Source organism: Sciurus carolinensis, chromosome 1 (assembly GCF_902686445.1).
Source record: "Sciurus carolinensis chromosome 1, mSciCar1.2, whole genome shotgun sequence".
NCBI classification, from domain to species: domain Eukaryota; kingdom Metazoa; phylum Chordata; class Mammalia; order Rodentia; family Sciuridae; genus Sciurus; species Sciurus carolinensis.
In genome coordinates this window covers 49808882-49834332 of record NC_062213.1, presented here as the reverse complement: position 1 = coordinate 49834332, position 25451 = coordinate 49808882, and the positions used below count along the sequence as shown (strand labels likewise).

The following is a 25451-nucleotide window of genomic DNA, read 5'->3' as shown; positions in this document are numbered from 1 at the left end:
ATAGTATAAATTAAGGTCTAGTATTATGATGCTACTATATCACTTTTCTTGCTAAGGTTAGCTTTGTCTATTCTAGGTCTCTTATTTTTCCAAATGAATTTCATGACTGCTTTTTCTATTTGTATATAGAATGTCATTGGAATTTTAATAAAAATTGCATTAAGTCTGTATAGTTCTTATGGTGATATGACCATTTTGACAATAATAATTCTGCCTATTAAAAAACATGGGAGATCTTTCCATCTTCTAAGATTTTCTTCAATTTCTTTCTTTAGTGTTCTGTAGTTTTCAGTGTAGATGTCTTTTACCTCTTTTGTTAGACTGATTCACAAAAATTTTTTTTAGGCTATTATGACTGGGATATTTTTCCTTATTTCTCTTTCAGTAGCTTTATCACTGATGTATAGGGATGCAATTGGTTTTGGGGTGTTAATTTTATATCCTGATACTTTGATGAATTCATTTATGAGTTCTACAAGTTTTCTGGTGAAATTTTTTGGATCTTCTAAATATAGAATCATGTCCTTGGGAAATAGTGATAGTTTGAGTTCTTCTTTTCCTACTCATATCCCTTTAATTTCTCTCTTCTGTCTAATTGCTCTGGCTAGAATTTCAAGGACAATGTTGAATAAAAGTGGTGAAAGAGGACATCCCTGTCTTGCTGTAGTTTTTAGAAGTAATATAGGCCTTGTGTTCAGCATTTATAACTTTTAAATTGTTGAGGAATATTCCTATTATCCCAAGGTCTTCTAGTGTGTTGAACATGAAGTTGTGCTATATTTTGTCAAATGCTTTGTTTGCATCTATTGAGAATAATCATATGATTCTTGTCTTTAAGTCTATTGATGTGATGATTTACATTTACATGTTTGGTGTACATGAATGCTCCATTGTTAGGGGCATAAATATTTATGATTGTTATGTCTAGTTGATGTATAATTCCTTTAAGAAGTACAAAATGCCCTTCTTTTTTCCTTCTGACTAACTTTGGCTTGATATCTACTTTATCTGATATAAGGATAGAAGTCCCTGCTCATTTATTAGATCCATGTGAGTGATACGTTTTTTCCCATCCTTTCTCCTTCAGTTTGTGAATGTCTTTGCCTATGAGGTGAGTCTCTTGGAGACAGCATGTTGTTGGGTCTTGTTTTTTAATCCAGTCTGCCAGTTTATGTCTTTTTATTGATGAGTTTAAGCCATTTATGTTCAAAGTTATTAGTGAGATATGATATGTATCCCCCGTCATTTTTCTTTATTTTTGGTTTTTAATTTGAATTAGTTTCTCCTTTGAATGACCATTCCTTTAGTGTAGTTCCTCCCTTCAGTGGTTTTCATTTTATTTTTCATTTCTTCTTCATGAAATATTTTGCTGAGAATATTCTATAGTGTAGGCTTCCTACTTATGAATTCTTTTAACTTTTGTTTCTATGGAAGGTTTTTATTTCATCTTCAAATCTGAAGCTTAACTTTGCTGGGTATAGTATTCATGGTTGGCTTCCATTTTCTTTTAGGGCTTGATATATACTTACTATTACAAGACCTCCAGGCCTTGAGGGGCTGAGTTGAGAAATTGGCTGAGACTAAATGGGTTTCCTTCTAAATGCAGTCTGACATTTTTCACTGGTAGCCTTTAAAATTCTATTGATATTTTATATATCAGGTATTTTCACAATAATGTGCCTTGGTATGTCTATTGTAATTTTGTATCTTTGGGATCCTGTAAGCCTCCTGTATTTCTTCAGGTTTGGTAAATTTTATGATATTATTTCATTAAATTCAGTTTGTGCCTCTGTACCTTCATCTAGCCTGATAAATCTTAAATTTGGTCATTTCATGCTATCCCACATTTCTTGGACATTCTGTTCATGGTCTCTTAACATCTCTTTTCTCTGTGGTCAACTTTATTTTAAAGATTATATATTTTGTCTTCATTGCCTGAAACTCTGTCTTCCAAGTGATCTAGTCTGTTAGTCATGCTTTCCATTGAATTTTTAATTTGGTTTATTGATTCCTTCATTTTGAGGATCTGCTTGGTTTCTTTTCAGAATCTTTATCTCTTTATTGAATTTGTCTACGAAAGATAAGTTTTTAAAAGCTTGGTGAATTAATGTCCATTTTTAACTAAATTAGTAAGTTTTACCCTTAATATTAAATGTCATATTCAGTGAAACATACAATGGAGAATAAAATTAGGTCTTTCTTAAATGGAAAAATAGAGTTGGAACACTTTGTAGCTGAAAAAAGTCATTGTCTTATTACTCTTGGGCAAAATCATATTTGTAATAAGCAGAACAATTATAATTAATTTTTAAAGATAAATATACAATATTCACTAAAGAAATTTAAGAAGTATAGTAAATGTTAAGGCTGAAGAAAAATTAATAAGTTCCTTTTCATTTGGGCCTTCCCTAGTCCTTAAGTTCATCTGTCAGTAAATAGGCTACTTTCTGAAAGTTTTTGAAAATCTCTGTAATAACACATGTGGTATGAAATAAAACATGATTAAACACTTTCTGGAAAGTTCATTTATGTTTGTTCCAATGTCTCCCATTTTTGCCTGGCAGGAATTTTGTATTGCATGTGTAATATTCTGTTGAGTGATACATGACAGTAATTAGGAGCAGAACAATGGCAGAAAACAAGAGCACACACAAGTAGGAGAACATATTCAGTCCCAAATCTGGGCTCTTGGCATTCCTTTCTCACCACCCCTTGTTGACATTCACAGACAGAAAAGACAATGAAAGAGCATCATGGAAGTTGGTGGGTGGAACATTTCTTCACCTCAAAATGTTTGTGGTAGATGTATCTTCTCCAGTTTCTCATTGACATTTAACTGTGGTCCAGTTTCATGTTGGACTGAACTATAAAACAATTATTTAATTTTTTTCTATTTAATCTACTTCAAATATAGGAGTTTCAGCATGAAATAGGTATCAGGGTCACCTAAGCTGTATTTTCTCTCACATTAATATTTTCAGTTTCCAGTTCAGGATAATGAAATGGATATGCAACAACTGTATTTTTTCATGTTTCATTTGTTATATACTAAAACTTTCTTCAAAGTTAAGAGTACCTTCCTGGCATTAATTCCCCAACTATTTTTGGAAAGCTCTGTTGTTTAGTCCTGAAATAAAAGTTACACTAGTTTTTAAGATCCTTGGCTAAGTTCAGGTTGTCTGTTCAGGTACAGTTATGTACTTTCCTTATCAGACAACTTACTTTCAAAATATGATGACAATCCTATTTTAGTGTCACCAACCCTAAAAATAATTGACCAGAAATAATACTAAAAAAAATGTAAAATAGAAATATTAAATAAAAGTTGTCAGGAAGGATAACCTAGAAATAACTGTCACAGATTTATAAATAAATCAGTTTAGGAGTTGAGGCTCCTAAAAATTCTGTCTAGATTTCTGCTCAGACTTTAAATTTTTGAAATGTCCTTAAAAACAAAAACTTCAAAAATCTATGTGTTTTGTATAATATGTAAAAACGAAACCAAAAATAACATATGATTGTATTTTTTTGAGAGTGATATCGGTTCTCCTTTTATCTGTGTGCCCATAGGTACACATGGCAACACATGCAAACACAGAGGGCAGCACCAGAAGCAGAGCGAAAATAGGAAATCCAGTGCCTCAGGTCCTCTGCAGTCTATTTCTGGGTTAAGCCATATTATCTGATCATTGTGTCCATCCAAATTAGATTGCTTTGGCTTTGCTGAATTGTGTTCTGTGTGATAGCACAGCCTAATTTGAGGATGTTATTACTAGAAATGTCAGAGCTCTTCTGTAGGCAGGGTAAGGATATAGGTGTGGATGTGATTCCTAATATTCTTTTTATTAAGACCAGGGAGCATGTTTTTCTGGTTATAGTGCCAAGAATAGGTCTTCTTCTGAATGACAACTTGTTTTTCATTTCAAGGATACTATGACCCATTAAATGAATCATTGATCCATCTTTGTGTTGACTACTAGAAAGCTACAGGCTAAATTTGTGATCCATCTCCAGCAGATGCACAGGAACATTGGGCATGTTTTCCATGTGCTCATCTCTCTTCTGACATCACCTCCTTTTTCTATCCTCATTTTCCCTTTGTCCTAATTCTTTTTACTCAGTCTTCATTTATTTTATTTTGTACCGTTGTTGTATGGATTGTTTGTAAGAAAGGCTTTTAAAATATATTTTTCAACAGGAAAAGAAAATAAGCTGAATTCAGCTTCATTATCAGCACGTGTCAACCATCTAATTTAAATTATTTTAACTTTAATCAATATAGAATGTTATGACTGATGGTATTTTTGATTACTAGTATATTACCTTATTTACAATTCAAAGTACATGAAATAATATATAAAATAGCCAAGATCATTACCAGAGATCTTTAGGGATTTTTTTTGTTTTATTCATTTGCTCAATGAATTAATAATGTATGATAAAGAAGAATGGACAGAGAGAATAATTATAATATTAATAAAATCAAGAGATATTTTACTTATATAAAAACAGTTCTATGTCTTTATATACCTCTCTCTCCTTTTTTATGCTAGGCGAGTGCTCTACTACTGAGCTATAACACCAGCAGCCCTAGATATGATTTGAATAGATTCACTAGGAAAGCATTTAATTTAATTATTTACACAATCAATTTATTCTATTACATTTCTAGTTATAAACATCATGATTGTGGTGAATCATCACTACTATATAATACAAAAAAATTTAAACTTTAAGCTGAAATGATCTATAAGAGAAATATAGACAACAACTAGAACCAGATGAATTTTCAAAGGATTTAATGTGACTGCCTAACTTTATATTTCTGTCAGCTTTCTATTTCTGTCAAATCAATTATGAAAATAACATTTAAAAAATGAAAAGCAAATTTTACATTATAATATGAAAATTGCTCTGCTACTAATTTGAACAAATTTATGGCCTCAAAATTACTCTATTTAATATTCTTTTCTTTTTGTGCATTATTGTTGTGAGAAATGCTTTTGTTTTTAATCACAGTTTCCAGAAAAAAAATAATGTAAAAAATTTCTAGAACTTAGTAATGATTTATTCTTGTGAAACTCAGTTTTCAAGTTTTCTAAAGACAACTCTGTTTTGCATAAATAATTTGAAACCATTAAAGAGTACTTAGGGTTCTCTATTATTTTAATGGGAGTTTTATTTTTGAAACAAGAGTACTACTCTTTAATTTACAATAAAACTAACTGTTTATACATACGTGTAGGATGCAATATATTATTGATCAAAAATGCATAAAGTACACATAATAGATATGAATTAGTCAATGTGTGCATGATATTTGTTGTATAATTAATGTCCTTTGCCTTTTCCCTTTGGATCCTTAAATAAATTGTATACACAAGATTCTGTCTGTAATTAACTGAATAGCAGGGGAAGCTATCAAAGCTATATTTCTTAAATCTGTTGATTGACATCCCCCAAAGAACTAATAATCCAACAATTTCCACTGTCATTGTCTTAACTCTATGTAGTAATAAAGTCACCAATGAAGTATTTATTTTTTTCTTACACATACTTAAATTGACAACTTGATATATGACAAGTTCTGTTGCTAACCACACTGCCTCAATTCAGTGATTATAACTTCTGCACATGTGGTGACTTTCTAAGGTCCATGCATTTATTTTTAGGACCAGAGTCTTTGATTCTAAGGAAAATTATGATTTTCTACTATAGAATAGAATTCCATATTACTATGGCTATTTTCTTCATAACTTAGATTACACTTTGTATTTAGAAAGGTTAACAAAAATCTGAAATCTTTTATCATTTATTCAAGTTTTATTTCATATGCTTTCACATAGTGATAAACATTTAGTTATTTTAGGTCTTCCCTTAAACTCAAATGATTCAGGACTGAATTACATAATGACAGGCATAATTATATGTTTATGAGATGCAGAGCAAAAGAAAGAATGAGAAAGATTAAAAAATAGAGAGTTTGAGATTGGATGTAGTATCTGTCAAATTGACCTCATAAGAACAATGATATGCATTAACTAAATGGCAATTACAGTTACACTGGGAGGTTTTTTCCTACATAAAAGTCAAAATATCAGTGTAGCATGGTTGTTGTTAGTTCAGTTAATCTTTGTGATTTTCATGTAGACATTTAAATAGAAACATAATACGCAGGTAGTAAAAGTGCACAGTTCTTAAATGTACAGGCCAACTCATTCCTATGAAGCAGCATCAATCACATAATCTACAAAGCTCATGATCTAAAACACTAACAGCTCCTGAAAATCCTCTCTTATTTCTACTTCCAATTACTGATCTCTCTGCAAAGGTAACGAGTGGTCTGGTTTTATCATCAAAGGTTAATTTACTTCTGAACCTTTATATAAGTGGAATCACATGACATGCACGATCTTATCATTGGCTTCTTCCCCTAATGATATGTCTATGGAAACTATCAATACCACTGTAGAAGCTGTTGATTCTTTTGCATTACTGAATAGATTCATGGAGTAAATATGGTACTGTTTTATGACATAAATATAAATAACTTATTCTACCATTAATGAACATTTTTTTTTCTAATTTTTAGTTATTAAAGAGTATGCTTTGGGTCTTAGTTCCAGGAAAGATGGACTGAACTCACTCTTGGCCAGCTTTCTCATTGAATGCAGTAATAGAACCGGGATAGAATGTACTGAGGAACTATTTAGCAATCTGAAAAGTAATTAATAGGTAGATTTGGGAAAAAAAACTAGAATTCAATGTAACACAAAACAAGCAATAAATTTTCACGTTTCCCCCTGCATATGCATGTTTATTGGCCCCATAGATGAGTAGAGTTTCAGAAGTACAAGGAAGAATGGGGTTAGCAATGCCCTAGTTTTCTGGCCAAAAGCAGCACAGGAACTAGACCGTAACAGGGAGATAAATGAAATGAGGTATTTCTGAAAGGGATCCCACAAACTTGCTTGAGAACTACCAAACTCAAAGCTGCACATGCATAGGTCTGATGCTCATCAGCATTTAAAAAGGGTTTGAAAACTGAGCCAGCAGACACAACTACCTGGCTGGCCACTGAATGGCACCCATCAAACACAGCTCTTAGGAGTACTTCAAAGAGTTTGAAAAAACAAGCTGACAGTGAACCGCAACCCTTAGAAAGTGTTTTGGAACTTGCACCCTGAACCTAAATAAGCTTATTGCCTGTCTAAAAAGAAATAATAAATAAAAATTTAAAAAGTCATCTCTTCTATTCTCCATAGAATTTACACAAGACTCATGCACTATAATTATTGTAAGATTTCCATTATATGAACTCCTAAAGTGATTCCCACAACTGCTAAACCCCAGGTTGAAAACGATGCCTTACATAATACAAGGTATGCTATAAATTCTCCCTAAAACTAATCAATAATCTGTAGCTTTAAACATTTTATGGTCGCCTTGCTTCATAATTAAAATGTCTAATGTAGAAGTCACTAGCCATATGTGCTATTGAACATTCAAAATGTAGCTAGTCTGAATTGAAATATGCTGTGTTAATTGCACATTAGACTTGAATGACTTGACTAATGAATATAAAATACCTTCAAAAAGATTTCTATCATGAGATAAAATAAAAATGTGTATATTCAAAATAAAATACTACATTATGTTAACATTTATGTTAGTGAATATAAGCATGCCATCTGTGGATGACAGATATTACTTATTCCTATTTTTTATAGTTAAAAGTTCACTTTCCTGACTCATTATATTGACTAGCATATGTAGTAAAACGTGAAATATAGGTCATGAGCAGTTTCAGTATTTCACCTTGCATGTTACGGTGTTTGTCAGATCAAGAAATTTGTTAGTGTTAAGTATTTTTAATGATTGTTGAATGATATTAACATCTATTGAAAAGATAATAGAATTTGTATTTTTTCAAAATAAGATTCTGGTATAGTTTCAAATATTAAATCAATATCATTCTGTAATAAAACCAATTTGGTACTATGTTGTAGTAATGCTGAACTGGGTATAGTAATTCCTTATTTAAAATATTGACATCTAAGTAGGTAACAGTGATAACCCTGTAATATTTCTGTCTTTTAATATATTTATGTATTTGGTCTCAATGTTTTATTGGACTCTAAAAGCAATTTGAGAAGTTTTAAAACTATTTTTCCCCTTACCCAAAAGTGTATATTTTAAATTGGCATTTCAGGAGTTTCCCCCTTCCTGCAGTCTTACTTTCCATGATTTCAGTTACCTTCAATCAATCATTGTATGAAATTATTAAATGGAAAATTCCAGAAATAATTCATGAGTTTTAAATTGTATGCTATTCTAAGTAGCAAGATGAATTCTCCCATTGTTCTGCTCCATCTGACCACCACTTTGTCCAGTGGATCCGTGCTGTATGTACTACGCACTGTTCATCACTTAGTAGCCACCCTGTTTATGTGATCAACTGTCATAGTATTGTACAGCTGGTGTTTCAGTCGCACTTATTTGATTCCATAATAACGCAAAATGCAAGGGTAGTGTCATTTTATTATATTACAACAGTTATTTTATTATTAACTGTAGTTAACTCTAATGATAGCAAGTTATGACTATTTATTATTAACTGTAGGTATTGCTATCAATCTCTTATTGTGCTTACTTTATAATTAAGATTTTATCATGTACAGGGATGCACAGGAAAACACCCTTAGGATATGTAGGTTCAGAACTATCCATGGTTTCAGGCATCTACTGGGCATTTGAAAATGTATCCTCCTTAGATAAAAGTATTTCTTTATAAAATATTTGTAAAATTTAATTTGAGAAGCCAACTAGGCCTTGATTCATGGATTAAATTATTTGATAAATATAGAATACACATACTTTTGAATGTCTTTCAGAGTTAGTTTTGGAAAATTGTGTTTAAAAAAAAAAAAACTTCATCCAGTTAGTTCCATGCTTTTTTCTTTGATATTATAGTTTATTTTCTTTGATATTATAGTTTAGATCTCAGTCGTAAGTCTTATTGCTCTCTTTTGAACATAGTATTTATTCTCTCAGTGGTTATATTTTTCTTTGCCTTAGATTTTTATCTTATATTGTCTGGCTTGGAGTATATTTAGATATCTATATCTATATAGATTATGCATAATTACCAATGTTTGTCTATAGCTCTATCTATTGCTAATTAAATCTTTAATGAGGCTGAGATTCTTCGATCAATGATTTAACATTTTTATTAATTTGAGACATTCTCTGCCAGCTATTCTTCAAATGCTGCTTCTGTGTTGACATTTTTATCTTGTTTCTGAGACAGGTTTCATATAAAGTAGGCCTGTTTAATATCCTCCTATAAAATGCTCTTTAAACTTTTTTATTATATTTTTTTTCTCTGTGCTGCAACTTGGATATTTTCTATTGGTACATCTTTTAGTTTTTAATCCACATTTTGCTCTTCTTTGTTTTTCTCATACATATATTGAGTTCTCTGATATCTATTTTTATAATTCCTGCCTATAATATCTCTTGTATTTTTGTCTCTTAAATACTATAACTACATTACATTCTATTTTAATACCAATGTCTGTAGTATTCAGTAGGGCATAAATGTAATCTGGTGTCCTTGTAAGAGGGAGACAGAAAGAGAGTTGAAGACAGGAAAGGAAGGAGAGCGTGATATGATGATGGAACCAGTAGGGATGAGGAGGCAACCTGATGGGGGTCCACAAACCAAGGGTTCGGATTGGGAGAGCCTCCAGAATCTAGAATAGCAAGCAGAAGGGAGTTTTCCCAGAGTCTAAGGACAGAATACAACTCGGCTACACCTTGACTGCAGTCTAGTGAAGCAGAGTTTGGACTTGTGGTCTGTAGAAGTGTAATAGAATAATTTACCAAAAAGTTTGTGGTATTGTGTCAAGTCATCACAGGAAATTAATGATGAGGCTCTGGATGATGTCAGTTTTCTCTAGAGAGAATTTAGACTTTTTTTTCCCTAGTGGGCAGGATTATGGGAAAATCACCTTGATTTAATCAAGGCTGGTCAATTTTCAGATTGCCCTCTTCTAGTTTGAAGATTTTTGATGTCCTGCTTCAAAACTCAGGGTTTTAACAAAGCTTCTTCTCTTTTGTGGAGCTTTTCATTCAATAAATAGAGTCTGAAATTGTTCCTGACACGAAGGATAAAATTATTAAAGTTACAGTCCTTTTCATTCAAGGGACTTGAAAACAGACTTGATCATTACATTATTATCTGTGACACAGCAGCAAAATCGGTCAGCTTTATAGCAGTTGTGGAGATACTATGGAGTAGCTCACAATCCCACAGTTTTGACATTTTCTGTAGATTCCATAATTTAAAAAAAAATATTTTCTTAGATTTTATTGCAGGTAGGCGCAATCAAACAGCCCAGTTGTAACTGATGTATTTAGAGGTAATCTCTGTGACGGGTTTGAGTTCTGAAGAAACAGACAAAAATCTCAGAAGGAAAATGTTTTGGTCCTTCCCATTCTTCTGGTCTAGTGTGTAGGCTGACCCTATTGTGATAATGCTGCCAACAAAAAGATGTTACAGCAAGAAGCTAGCTAGAACCTCTTGATGTATCAGTGAACTAGACACCCACCTGGCCCACAGACTTATAACATCCATCCAATCAACCTAGGATTACTTCAAGACATTTAAGTAAGTCTGTAATGCATTCTTATTTATACCTAAAAGAAGAGGCTAAGAAGACGGAACAACTGGTTTTTCAGGTAGAACTTATAGAGAAGGTAATTCCTGTGAATCTAGTTAAAGGGTATATCGTACGATCCAAGTCTAGAAGAATGAACAGGCATTCTTGGATGGCAATGGTAGAAATTGTGAGGTGATCTATATTGGAACACTACAAGAAGCATTAACTTAGAAAACAAGCTTGAGACAAAGAGAATATGACAGATATCTGTGGGGGTGTAGGAAGTAATTTGATATCCTATTTTGCAAGAGCTTGATTTTTGTACAGCTGAGTCTCCTAACTTCACTAGGAATCCACTGACATTCTTAAGTAGGGAGGTATATAATCTTTGTTTCAGAAAAATAGCTCATGTGGAAAATAACTTGTGGGTGTGAGCATAGGAGGGATTCCTATTGCAGGCATACGTGCATCAGTGGCTTCAAAACAGTTATTCTGAAATGATTTATTTTAAATGTACTTGTTCAGTGATGGAATTAAAATATAATCTATACATCTATATGGCATAGGCCTTTGATATTTTTAGAGGGATATCTGTATCTATGTACAGTCACAAAGGGCAAAATCAACATGGGTCCTCCTGTTAAAAGTCCTAAGGCTTTTAGTCTATTGTACTTTTTTATTTCTCCTTGACCTGACAGAGCTTCAGTTCATTGAACTTCTGGGCACAAAGCAACAGACATCTGTTCAGTGGAGCTTTCTGTAATTGATATGTTAATTAAAAATGAATTTTGGCTTTTAGAATTTTATTTTTCATACTACATATGCCCTGTGGCATTTCACAATGGGTGTTGTTATTTAAATATAAAATACAAATAAACAAAGCAAGCAATTCATTATTGCTTCCGGACTTCAAGTTGTACATGATGTAACTCTAAATGCTTTCTTTCACCTTGCTCTGTCCAGAACATTCTGGGATTTCCTCCAGGATAAAGATCAGCTCAGTGGGATTCATGCATCTGTCACATCTGGACTATCTCAGTAGAGCCTAGTCTGTGTGTACTGGGCCATGGGAAGGTTGCCTACTTCATAAAGTGTGGCCGCCTGCTCATGTTTTGCAGACAAAAGCATAAGCATACTACCCAATCTTTACTTTCTAAAGCCGGATTTTGATACATTATTTCTATTACTCATACCAACACCAACCACAGAAAAATCAGGACAAATTTATGCCAAGTTAAAACCACTCAGCAACCCTGTGGCATGAGGGAGAAAATAGAGTCCCAGTCTCTCTTTTGGAGCCATGACTTCTAAACAATGATGGCATACATCTTGTGAGACTAGAGAGACTACAAATAATAACAGAATGTAACCACAAAACAACAAAAACTATGATGAACCTGGATCAGCATGTGCATAAAATCCTGGGAATTTTTCTTCTATTTTCTTTTCCTAAACAGCCTCCAGAAGAGGGATTATATGGTTCTGAAAATACTGAAGTTTGGAAGAAGGAGAAGAGGAGTTTAAATTCCTCTATATTAGGGAAAAAAAATGGTTGATTATATTTTGTAGATTTAGACAGATCCAAATAGATAACATCTTCCAAAGGATTATACTTTATACTTAAAAATTAAATGCACAGTTTAATATTTCAACATAGAAAAATATATACTAAGGCCTGTAGGATAATATATATTTGTGGGTAATAATATGTACCAATCTGAAAAATGATGAAACTTAATGTTATGAGAAAACCGAAATGATATTTTCAACATATGACTTTGTTTTAATTCTAGTTATCAAAAAGCAAAGTTGAACTTCCTGATTTATTTAATTATCATTACAATAGCAAAAATATTTTCTTGACTTGCAAATATAACATAAAAAAGTGATAACACTTATGAGATTTATTTTAAATTTAATAAACTACGATGGAAAGATAGTTTTGATTGCTTATAGTTTTGAAAAGATGAATGTCAAGAAACTAACACCTCACTTTGCCATAAATGCTATATTAAAAATGTCAAAAACAACAACTAATTAGCCTAAAGATTTTATCTTTAGTGTTTAACAGACTTTTTAGAGCACCTGCTTTAAGAAAGCTTTATCTTAATTCTGGGGAATGAGACATTTAAAAATAAACAAGAAAATTCTGTCCTTTTAGTGGGTTTTATAGTCTATTTTAGGAGATCATTAAATAATATCTCAATTGAATGAGTGGTGATAAAATGCTGGTCTCCCGAAGTCTTACAATTTGTTTTCTCCTGCTATTCTTGGTCATCAGCAAAACTGCTGGTAACTGTTGAAGGATTCTCCATATATTACTTATTTAAAACTCATGACAAGTCTATGACATATAGAGATTATTATTCCTATTTTACAGAGGAGGAAACCAGGACCCAGAAGAAACAAGATACTTATCCAAAACAACACATAAGGGATGGAAATGAAACTAAAAACCATGCTTGTCTCTTTGACTGTACACAGTCAGCATTTTTAACCTCTACAGATCCACACTCTGTATTCTTTCCAGAGGGATTTCTCTAAATAAGTCTGATCATGACACTTTATATACTTTTTATCTCTCCAGTAATTACCTTTTGCTTACAGAATAAAATTTAAATTTTCTAACATTTTATTCACAGAGTCATCTACCCATTTCTTCTGCTGCCCATCTATCTTTGCTTCACACTTGAAACCCTCTAACCCTACCATACTGAATTCCTTGAAATTGCCTGTATGCTCACTTGTGTATCTGTGTCTTTGCTTATGCTGCTTGCTCAGCTTTGAATATCTGTTTTTCTCTTCTGTACTTATGGCACACACTTTTCCTTCATAGTAAACTCTAGCGTCACCTGTATCATCATTTGCTTCTATATCCTATGATGCAGATATTTCTTTAAACTTGTATACCTGCCCCCACTTTCTCCACATTATGTATATATAAATATATACACATATATTTATATCACATATATTTATACACACACACACACACACACACACACATATATATATATGTATATATATATATATATAATTTTTTTTTTGCACCAGGGCACTTAACCACTGAGCGATATCCCCAGATTTTTTAAGCATTTTTAATTTTGAGAAAGGTCTAACTAAGTTGCTTTGGGTCTCACTAAGTTGCAGAGACTGGCTTTGAACTTGCAATCCTCCTGCCTTAGCCTCCAAAGTCGCTGGGATTATAGGCATATGCTATCATGTCCAGAAGATTATACATTTTCTGAAAGCAAGGTTTGGGGTGTTTTTTTCTATTTTCCACATAACAGAACACACAGAAAATGGTTGATCAATCAATTAATTAATAACCTTTTTTATTGATGAAAGAGCCACAACCAATGGGAGCTGGGTTAGATACAGATAGATTTGTAGATATAAGTGATCCCTGGTTGTTGTTTACAGATCACATTTCTGAGTTGATTTAAAAGTCCTGTGTAGATATGAATAATGTACCTTTTAAACTCCCTATCAATTCTGGAACTGACCTATTCATATCTGTGGCTTATAGGTTGAAGTTTAGGCTTAACTAACAAAGGCCATCCATATGGCAACCCCTGCCAACTTATCTAGTACCCTCTCCTGCCATGTATTCTTCTTTACTTTGCTTGAATAATGTCAAATGTCTTAAAATTTCCTAAATCATCAACTCATTTCACAATCCTGTGACTTTGCCTATGTTTTTGTTCTCTTGTCATCCTGTAGGTGAGCTCATTTTCAAATCTTGTGCATGTGGAACTTTCTGAAGCCTTTTCCAAAGCTATCAGAACCCTCCCCTTCCTGCCGTGCACTTGCTGGGACGTGTCCTCTCTCTACCTGTTCTTCACTGCTTTCATCCCTTGCATATAATTTAATCTCATTCTGTTATTATAATTACCTTTTTAAAAAAACTGATGTGTAGGTTGCATAAATACAGGAACAGAGTCTTGCTCTTTATATCTCTAACTTCTATTGAAGCGTTAGCATGAGGTATAAGCAAGAGTCAAGTTGGTCCAATTGGTGTCTCTTATAAATGGAGATTGATGGTCATAAATTTTAGAATGCCATTTTATATGAAACTTTAATTGATGTTTTATTTAGAATTATCAAAGTGCTAAACAGAACAGTCTTTCAAGTGAAGTGTTTTGGTTCAAGTAATGCATTTATGTGTCAGTTTTGTATTGAAAAATATGAGAAGGGCCATAATCCAATAATACATGTTCTTATAAGAATTAGCATTGAATCAATTTGATTTCCTGTCTTGAAACAGGAAAATCACATTATTATTTTCCCCAAAATCCCTTCGGTATCTGTATGAGTAATTTATTTGACAGCATCTCTTTGGAAACCTATGTTTTAGCTATCAGACTTCCAGCTTGCTTGCTAAACATGTCAATGTCTGTCAGTGGTTACTTGAAAGTGGGACGTGTGACTGGAGGGAGCTGGAAGACAGGAGTTTTTATTTTTATTTCACTTTTTTTTTATGGTTTTGAAACTTTTAAAATAGGATGCATTCCTTTGGTAAAGAAGTATATCACACTGAATATGATTCAAAAACTATTTAGAAAATATTTTATTATATGGGAGTTTTGGAATAATTTGGGGCTGAAAAAAATCTTTCCTTTATACATCATCCTTAATACCCTATTTAGAGATACAGTTACTTTTTCCAAAATCATAACTCACATGTTTCAAGGATGAAATGCACAGAAGATAAATGAAATAAACTAAAGTCCTCCTTGTTCCCTAATATTTCTGCCTCCCAATACAAAATACAAGAGAACATTTCCACTGGAAATATCCACATACAAAAATCACAATAAGCACATTACTTTATGATCCAGATACATGTTTTCATTTTCCAGTTCAAAATGAATTTGAAAATAACAAACAGATGTGATGTGAATAAAATATGCTAATGCACTGTCTTAAATTCCATTTCACCTGGTGTTGTTTGTTAAGTCATCTGGAGGATGGATACAGAAGTTTAGCAATTTCTTCAATCCTGCCTCTGTTTTCTTACCAATTATTTTTTATTTAAATATTTCAGTCTATATTTCTAAAATTCTTACTTTCCTTGTTACTTCTCAGGTCTTCAACATGTCTTTTATTCACATGGCTTTTTAAAAAAAATGTATTCACTTTAAATATTTTTCCATGCACCAAAATATTTTATTTCTAATTTGTGTGAATGATAGTTTATTTGAGCAAATAATCACATTTGACATCATTTTTTGCTTCATTCTCGCTGTGGCATATAAATGTCTAAACCTATCCTTGCTTTTTTCCCCTGTGTATTTTCTCTTAAGTTTCTGTTTTTCTCTTTTATTATTGAGGCAATTGATTTTACAAGAATATTTCTAAATGTAGGCCATTTGCAGATGAAAGTTTGACTTTTATTTCTTATCACCTATCTCTTTCCAAAGCTTAGGAAAATTTCTTTGGTGCCTATTATTCACTTCATTTCCAAACATTTATTAAATGTCTACTGAGTTCCAGTTAGTGCTGTGACTGTGGGCAACACAGAGCAAGTGCCTGTAGTCAGACAAAGAAGACTAACAACAGAAAAATAAATGATTTTGGTTGTAATTAGCATTGTGGAGATGAATACAGCAGAGACAGCAAAAGCTAGAATGCCAGGTTTGGGGAGTATATTTATAAAGCACTCACAGGGAAGTCCTATAGATTCACTGACACTGAGAAAAGACCTGAAGGAATTGAGGAAATGAACCAAATATGTATTTTAAAGAAGAGTGCTCCAGAAAGAAGCAAGGTTCATGTGCAAATCTACCTATTATGGGAGTTGAGAATATGGTAAACAACTTCATGGAATAGAAAGGCAACCAATATAACTGAAGTGGAAGTAGAATAGATGAAAGTGGAAAGAGATTAACTTAGAAAAGTAGTAGTGGCAAGTGAACATGAAAGTCTTTATGTTATAAGGACTTTTATCTCTCTGTGACCTCCCTCTTGCATGTATGAAATGAATCTTAAAAATCCTTGAATTAGTCCTCATATTTCTAACTTTATTCTTATTCTTTTCATATTGTTTTCTTTTTGCTTTTCAGTGTGTTGAGATAAAACCTTGGTTCAATCTTACAGCTTACTAGGGAAAATCATCAATAGTATCCATGTCACTAATTAGTGCAACGACTTTTAAAAGAAATCCTCAGTTTTAATTTCCAAGAATCATGTATCATTAAATATATCTATCATGGCACATGTATCTTTCTGGTTCTTGAATTTGTGTCTGTATTTGCAGATCAGACACTCAATTGGTAGCAGGAGTGCTTATCTTCAACTCAGGTATGAATTCCATACAGAACCAGGGACACAGATTCTTCTTGCAGGAGCCTTAGCTCTGTTGGTCAGGTGGAGGAAATGGACTGCAGGAGTCAGTTGCTGAGTTTATGAATGTTGTGTTTCTGACCTGCTTCTCTTATGAGGGCATGTGTGCAGGGAGGAGACTGGGGGTGGGTGCTGAGTTCTGATATTCTCTTCTGTTTCTCTCATACAAAACCCATTTCTAAATTAAAGCTCATAATTTGCCATTCTTGTTGTGGAATTACCTGTTTTATTCTAAAACACTGTGCTGAAGTCAGTACTCTGGGAGAAAAAAAAAAAAAGATTTGAAGGTTCCACCCAATATAGTAGGCCTTCCATATCAGCAGGTACCAATAGTAGAATGAAAGGATTCAGAAAAAAGATTGTGTCTGTTATGAGAATGTATAGACTTTTTTCTTCCTTCTCATGAGTCCCAAGCAATAGAGTATGACAACTATTTATAAAACACTTGGATTCTACTAGATATTTTAAGTCACTTAGAGATGATTTAAAGCATAAATTAGCATGTATGTATGTTATATACAAACACTAGGTCATTTTACATAAGGGGCTTGAACTTTTTAGTATCTAAGAGAGTCGTGGAACCAATGTCCAAGGATACCAATGGGAAATTATAACCTAATTAGCTGAATGATCTCCCACACAAATATTTTTTTTCTCCAGGAAAAGTATTATTTTTTATATTTAACATTTATATGAGATTGTGATTATCTACATTAGCTTTTCAGAGTCCATGTATGTGACTTCTAACTTATACTATGTTAGTTATAGTATACAGATACTATTTAACTGGTCTATTTTTCCTCTCTTTTCCAACATTGCTGTAGATTTAATCATACATTAATATTTTTGTCCCATTTCATTGCAATTTGGGTATGGAGAAATGGTCAAACCTTGTATTCTGGTAGCCATGTTGAATCAGATGCACCTAATTTGATATTTACCTCCTCCGTGAAAATTATGCACACTCTCCAGCTTGGTTTTCATGAACAATAGATATTAGGAAATAAGTAAGCACCAATAAACTTGAGAAAGCTTTCCCTGGATGTGGTAGTAAATGTAAATGTACACTTGGCATTTCTTTAATAGTAAGTAGGTATGAGAATTTAAACAGGAAAGGTTAACATATTATTTATTTCCCCCTGTCCTTCCAGTTCACAGGTACTTATTTATCCCATTTCCATCTCAAGGTTTTAAAAGAAATAACCAAATCAGTTTTTCTTTAAACAGTTAAATATAAGTTCAATAAACATTGCTTAACATGGGATTTATTTTAAAAATGTTTTTTTACCTAAATTTCTTGTATACGATCAACCTTAAACTATCCTTGTAATTTACAAAGACATAGAAACAATGTTGTGACAGATACTCTCTAGTGGTTCATCAAATTCTTTTCACCTTCTTCCTGAATGCACAGCTATACTACATTTACCACATTTCCTATCAGTTTCTAGATTTCCCATCATAAGCAAACCTTCTCCATCTTCCTTTGCTCCAGTCTGGATTCAATACTTCTCAAGCTAGAGTTCATTTGAAATAGAGAAGAAAGACATGATGGTCATAGAATAGTCACAGAGACATTGTATCAATTGTGCAAGACAAGATGCTCTGTGGTCTGAAGGGATAGTTACAAGAAGCATTACTGATGTTACTACCAGTAGGTAACATGTTGCGAAGGATATTGGTAATGGCTAGCAATTTCTATTTTATTCAAAACTTTCAAAATCCATCATTATTAAAATTGAATTCTTTTTCATTTGGGTCAAATAATGTGACATTAAGCTTCATATATTTATTTGCTGTATAGACTAAAAAAAGAGTGCAAGAGAAATAAGTGAGTTGTGGAAGTAGTGGGGAGGGAAAGGAGAGAGAGAGAGAGGAAGAGTGAATACAGGGAAGATTTTTTAAAAGGAGACAAATAGATTTATAAAAATAGAAAAAAAATTGAGATTCTAGCTTTTAAAACCTTCTAAATATATATCTATACTTATTAGATACATACACATACATATGTGTAATGTTTAATTTTGAATGTAGGGAACAATGAAGAACAATTAGGTTTTACCCCAATGGGTTCCTAGCAAAGTGGATTAACACATTAATCAGATTTGAAACAATTCTTTCTAAATTGTGACTGGGTACAGTAGATGGAAAATAAACTTTGTTCAAGTTTCTAGGGGTAAAACACGCTTGTTTTATCACTGGGTTGGCAAACAATATTTTTAATTTTGTTGTCACATGTTAAGCTTTCCTAGCAATTGAGTGTGTAATTTCTTAGGCTCTAATGAAAATTTGTCTTTATATTTATACAACAGAACTTTTTTCTCTGCTACAAACTATAGAAAATAAGCAAATAAGCTGCTGTAAAATTCAAATGGAAATGCTAAAATTAATAGAGAGCACTTTCCTGGCATGCAGTAGGCACTGGGTTTGATTCCCAGCACTGTAGCATTGTCAAAGTTAAAAAAATAAAATAAAGCTATCGAGACAGAATAAAGCTACTATAGTCATCAATGGATTATTTGGCATACATGACACAAATGGACCAAAGGAACACAATGGAGTCCAGCAAAGAACTCACATATGTGGTCAATAGAATTTTGTATAAAATTCCTGTCAATTCAGTATGAAAATTATAATCTTTATAAACAATTACTTCAATGGAAAACAAATGAACTTTAATCTCTAAATTCTTGCTATACACACACACACACACACAAAAAGAATTCAAATAGACCAAACATTTAAACATTTAAACATAAACCCTAGAACCATACAACTTATAGAATAAGACATAAGGACATATATTTATGACTTTGGTGAGGGCAAATACTTCTTAGGACTAAAAATAGCAGATATAAAAATTTTCTAAAATTGGAAATAAAGTCAGAATGTCAGAGACATCTGCATTTCCATGGTTATTGCAGCACTATTCAGAATAGTCAAGAGGTGGGTATCTATCAACTGGTGAATGGATAAAGAAAATGTTGTGCAATGGAATACTATTCTACCACAAAAATGGATGAAATGTTCTTTGGGACTATATGATTAGAACTGGAGTTCTTTATGTTAAGTGAAATAAACCAGACACATAAGGGCAAGAACCACATGATCTCACTCATATGTAGAATCCAAAAAAGGTCAATCACATAGAAGATGAGCACACAACGGTGATTACAAGAAGATGGGAAGACTAGGGGAAGGAGAGAAGAAAAGAGGTTGAACCTTGGGTACAAAAAGCTATAGTTACATAAAATTAGGAATTTCCAGTGCACAATAGCACACAGAACAGCAAGCGAACTACAGAAAGCACTTATATACTGTATATTTCAAAAAAGCTAGAAGAAAAGATTTGGAATGTTTTCACAGTAAAGAAATGATCAATGTTTGAGGAGACAGGAATTTTTGCCCCGATTTAAACATTATACCATATGTACATATATTAAAGCATCATATAGGAAGCCACAAATATAATTTTTAAAATGCATTTGTTAAAAAATAAATTTAAATTTAACAAATTCATCAATATTACCAATATCTCCTTTTCAAAAGACAGGATTAATGCAATCAACAGAAATCCAAGAACTAGGAAAATATGCATAGTGCATAAATCTGAAAAGGGATGCAGATACACAATATATAATGTACTACTACATAAAAATAGTAAGAGGATAAAATACCCAATTATAAAATGAACAAAGGACTTGAAAATGCACTTCACAGAAAAAAAAAAATCTGAGAATGGCCAGTAAGTCATGAAAAAATGTTCACCATCATTAGTCATTAGGGAAATCCAATTTAAAACCAAAATTAGATACTACTTCATATTCAGTGGAATAGCTAAAATGTAAGAAAAGGAAAATATGGCTGAATATTTCTATGGATAAAATGAACAAGGCTTATCCTTACTTTATTAAAAATAATAAGATGTATAAATCTAGGCAGATCTAACACTAAAACTTGCACAGAAAATTCAGAAACATAAAGCTTCTGAAAGTAAACACAGGAGAATATTTTCATGACTTCAGTGTTGTAAGTTGGCATGTGTCACAAAGATCAACTGAAACTATTGCACACTGCTGATGTTAGTGTAAAATTACACAACCAGCATGGAGAGAGATTTGACTATTGCCTCTAAAGTGAGTCCACCAAACCCCATGACTGAATATTTCCACTACTAAGTATTCATCCCAAGGGATTAAAAGAAATGAACACATTTTTTTTTTTCATAAGAAGGTTCAGAGGAGTCCAAATCCAAATTGTTATTTGAAATGATTTGGAATGATTGAAAAATACAAATATCCATTGCTAGCTTGAATTTTAAGTATCCCCATAAGGTCAATGTGATAAATGCTTGGTCCCCAGCTGATGGTGCTGTTGGAAGCTAGTGGAACCTTTTAGGAGATGGTACCTCATGGAAGAAAGTCAGTTTATAATGGTCATTATCTTGGAGAGGATATTGAGACCCCAGCTCCTTCTTTTCCATTTCCTGGTCAACCTGAGGTTAAACAGATGTTCTCCACCTTGCACTACCGCCATGATGTATTGTCTCACTACAGGCCCTCAACATGACCTGATACCTCTGAAACCACACCCCAAAATAAACCTTTCCTCTTATAAGTTGCTTTAAGTATTTTGTGTTAGTGACTGAAAGCTAACACATTCATCAACAGGAAAATGAATCAACAAAGTTCACTATGACAATAGAATAAAAGTAACAAACTTACATGTACCAACAGGAGAGATTCCTACAGAAATCAGGCAATGGAAACAAAACCGAAAGCACAAAAGCACCTATTGTAAGATTTCACTTGGTAAAATAGTCAAATCTAGCCTACAGTAATAGAAATCAGTAAGTGGTTTCCTCCATGAAGAGAAGTTAGATGGAAAAAGTTTTGAGAACAATTTCCAGGATGACAGAGCTTCCCTATTTTGTTCATAGTAACAGTTAACACCTTTATACATAACTGTCAAAACAAAACTGTAAGAAAAATATATAATTTTATGTAATTTATATCTTAGTTAAAAAGTCATCAGAAACATCATCTATAAAGGGACTAGAGTTCAGTTGAATGATGTTTGTTGGTTGCTTGTCTATCAAATGCAGGGTACTCAGGCACTGATTTGGTGAAGAACCCCTCTTCTGCCCCAAAAAAATGAAAGAAAAAAAGATACAACTTTTAAGAAGAAAAATGACTTGGTATATATTATATCCTCTTTGTTTTATTGAAAAAATATTTTTTGAGCACCTGTCATCTCACATATTCTAGACACTGGAAAAAGAAAGGCAACGAAGAGATGACTTTTCTTCACAAATTTTCTAGTGGAGAGAAAAATAAGTGCATACTACCAGGTACTCTTTCTGGAAGGAACAAGGGAAGTTCACATGGAGAGGACTGCATTGTAGGAGGCCCAAAACGAAGGAGGCCATTTGGAATTCGGGAATAAAACAGATAAATTTCAGAATTTGTTTTAATGGTGCAGATAAATTTTTAACTATTATAGACTTTTGTTACTTTATGAAGAAATAATATGAAAATAAAAAGAATAATTATGACTTTAAATTGTGGATCATTACTTTTTTGGAAAAAAAGAACACTTTGGGCACAGTTCAGAGAGTAGAATGTGGGAGGATATCATTATCTAATACATGAATGAAATTCTATTCTTACACAACCAAATTATGCTAACTGGGAATCCTGGGTCCCTGTTCAGCATTTCTCACACATGTGAGAAGATCTAGGATTTCCACTCCCTGCATATGTTTAGTATGTCACCCTGGACATCTGCTAATGCTGAACATCTGTTTTTTGTTTCCACTGGATTGCCAAAAAGAGAATGGGGTCATTAGTTATTCTACAATGTGAAGTTTTCCAGAACATTATCTTTGTGTGAGGAATAATAATGTCAGGAAAGCCATATCCACCACAATTAATTCCAAAGTTTGCTTCACACTGAGAGTCATTACAGGCATGATTTCAATGGAGATTGCCAAACTATCACCAGTCTCCAAATAAAAACAAAGTAGTTTTATACAGCATTTATCACCCAGGAATCATTGTAAACTGGTGCTTTCTGAAGACTAAAGTAAAAACAAGTAATAAATAAACTTAGATACTTAGTATGTCTGGTGAATTATCTAATATTTAAATTATGATTAGTGTAGTTTGAATCCAGAAATATTTGCTAAAAATGAATGACTATGTGGCTCACTCTCTATTTTTATTTTATTTTTTGTTAACTATCACAAGTTACTGTGTGGTCATGCTGAACCACTGAAAATTTACTATTATGTGAAAGACCATATTCCATAAAGGAAATTATATGACTTTTTTATTCTTATTATGTGTCAAGGTATGCAGCTAAGATCATTATCATTTGAATTAAGTTGATCATCCATAGGCTGTAGATACCATTGTAGGATAGGTATGAATAATTGTAAGGTTAGGTGAGGCTCTCTTTTCCTTTTAAGAAATTTATTTATGTATTTGTGTGTTTAGTCATATCCTTTTAAAATATGTAAAATGCAATAGATGTATAATCACATTCTTCTAAATTATAAAATTGCTGTTATGCATTTGATAACTAAAAGCTCTATGGAAGATTATTGGTAAGATAGTTGTTTTAAGTTTTTGTACACTGATTACATAAACATTTTTTCCAGGTGTGTGTGGGAAAATATTCACTTATGTTTATAATTTGTATTTAAAGTTTACAAGAAGCAAAAAGGGTAATTAACAGGCAAAATGGAATAACAGTGTTACATAGCACTATAGAGATCTTGCTGGTCAAATCTTCTTATAAAAAAGGGGAACAGGTCCAACTTTACCCTTCTGTTTCTTACCTGCTTTGTGTTTTATAAAGTGGTAGTGTTATTAAGATGGAAGAATGCCTGAAAAGACTGTGTGCAGGGGAGGAAAGTGTGGGTGCATCTCACTTTATAATAAACACAGCCAAATTATAAATTATGTACATTATATGATAGTTGTTCACTATAAGTACCAATAAAACTATATTTCAAAAGACTTTTTAAAGATCTAACTTTATTCTTCATACCTGATGTATCATTTACTTGTTATCTCATTTCTTTTTACTATGTGCCTGTTCAACTCATCTGCTCTTATTTCCAAGCTGTCCACATTTATGTGCATTCAAAGTTTGCTTGTATGATAAATTTAGAAGTTAGAGATACAGAATGAACTGCTAAATAATTGAAAAAATATTGGTTCAGTTCATCAACCTAATCTTATGCTTTTTTTGTAGGAAGATGTCAAAAATGAATATCTGAAGAAGGCAAAACAAAAGGAATGGAACGAGTTCAAGGTATACTACCACCTGTGCACAAAAATATATGGCATAACCAATTCTTTCCTTTTAGTAGACAATATTAAATAAGTAACATCGGAGAGTGCAAATATTAAGGAGAACAATCTAATTATAATGAATGCATGTTAAACAAAATATTTCAAGTGAAAAATATACAAATTCTTGTGGCTTAGTACAATCTTGTGAGAGACATGCAAATTACTTCTGTATGGTAACTCAATTTTTTTTCTTCAAATTTGCAGGGAGGGATATATATACTAAGCATATACTGTGTGCTAAGTAGTTTATAAGTGTTGTTCAACTTATCGCCTTAACTAATATTGCTGCTTTCTTGTCAAATGGAACAGACAAGAAAGGACTCCAGAGATCAAGTGTTTAAGTAGCACAGATAGTTAATACAAATTCCAGTTATATTAGGTATCTCAGATGTGTTCAACTCATTATAATGAGTTCTTTGTAATTTTATGGTATTTTCTTTTTGGACTATAGAATTTGGCTGCAAAGAGAAGTTAAAACTGTGCTTATTTTGTAATATGTGTCAAAGGGAAAAATCAGATTTTCACATTACTGCCGGATTAATCCAGAGTTTTGGCACTGAAAAATTTTCAGAACGATCATCACCACCTCCATCAGTTAGTTATCCAACACCTCATATAAGATACATAGAGTAGGTAAAACTCTTTAAAGATCTCCTTTGTGTACAACTTTAAATTCATTGAGAGACAAAAACAAGGATAACTTGAATACTGTGGCATACCTGAGAAACACAGTCTCCAAAATACGTAGAAAATTCAAAAGGAAAATAAATAACAAAGATCTAAGACAATGTACCAATGGGTTCCTCCCCTCTGCCCCTGACTTTTGTGGAACTGGAGTTTGAAAACCGTGGTGCTTTACCACTGAGCTACAACCCCAGTCTTATTTATTTATTTAATTTTGAGACAGGGCCTCACTGAGTTGCCAAGGTTGGTCTCAGATCTACATTCCTCTTGCCTCAGCTTCTAGAGTAGCTGTATTACAGGCAAGGTCCACTGCACCCAACCTTGTGCTGTCTTGTAAAGTAGCAACTACTCTTTATATTTCTGGCTAACACTTAGATGAATGTGGTATGAGACACCA

The 25451-nt window shown here is 32.6% G+C and overlaps 1 protein-coding gene across 1 annotated transcript in view; it reads left to right on the top strand.

Annotated features, from left to right (window-relative positions):
* Cnbd1 (cyclic nucleotide binding domain containing 1) overlaps window positions 1-25451 on the top strand; it is a 484214-nt gene that overhangs the window by 383753 nt on the left and 75010 nt on the right. Inside the window, exon 11 of the mRNA XM_047565748.1 lies at window positions 24270-24329. Within this exon, the coding sequence (XP_047421704.1) occupies window positions 24270-24329 (60 nt within the window). The remainder of the gene's footprint in view (window positions 1-24269; window positions 24330-25451) is intronic.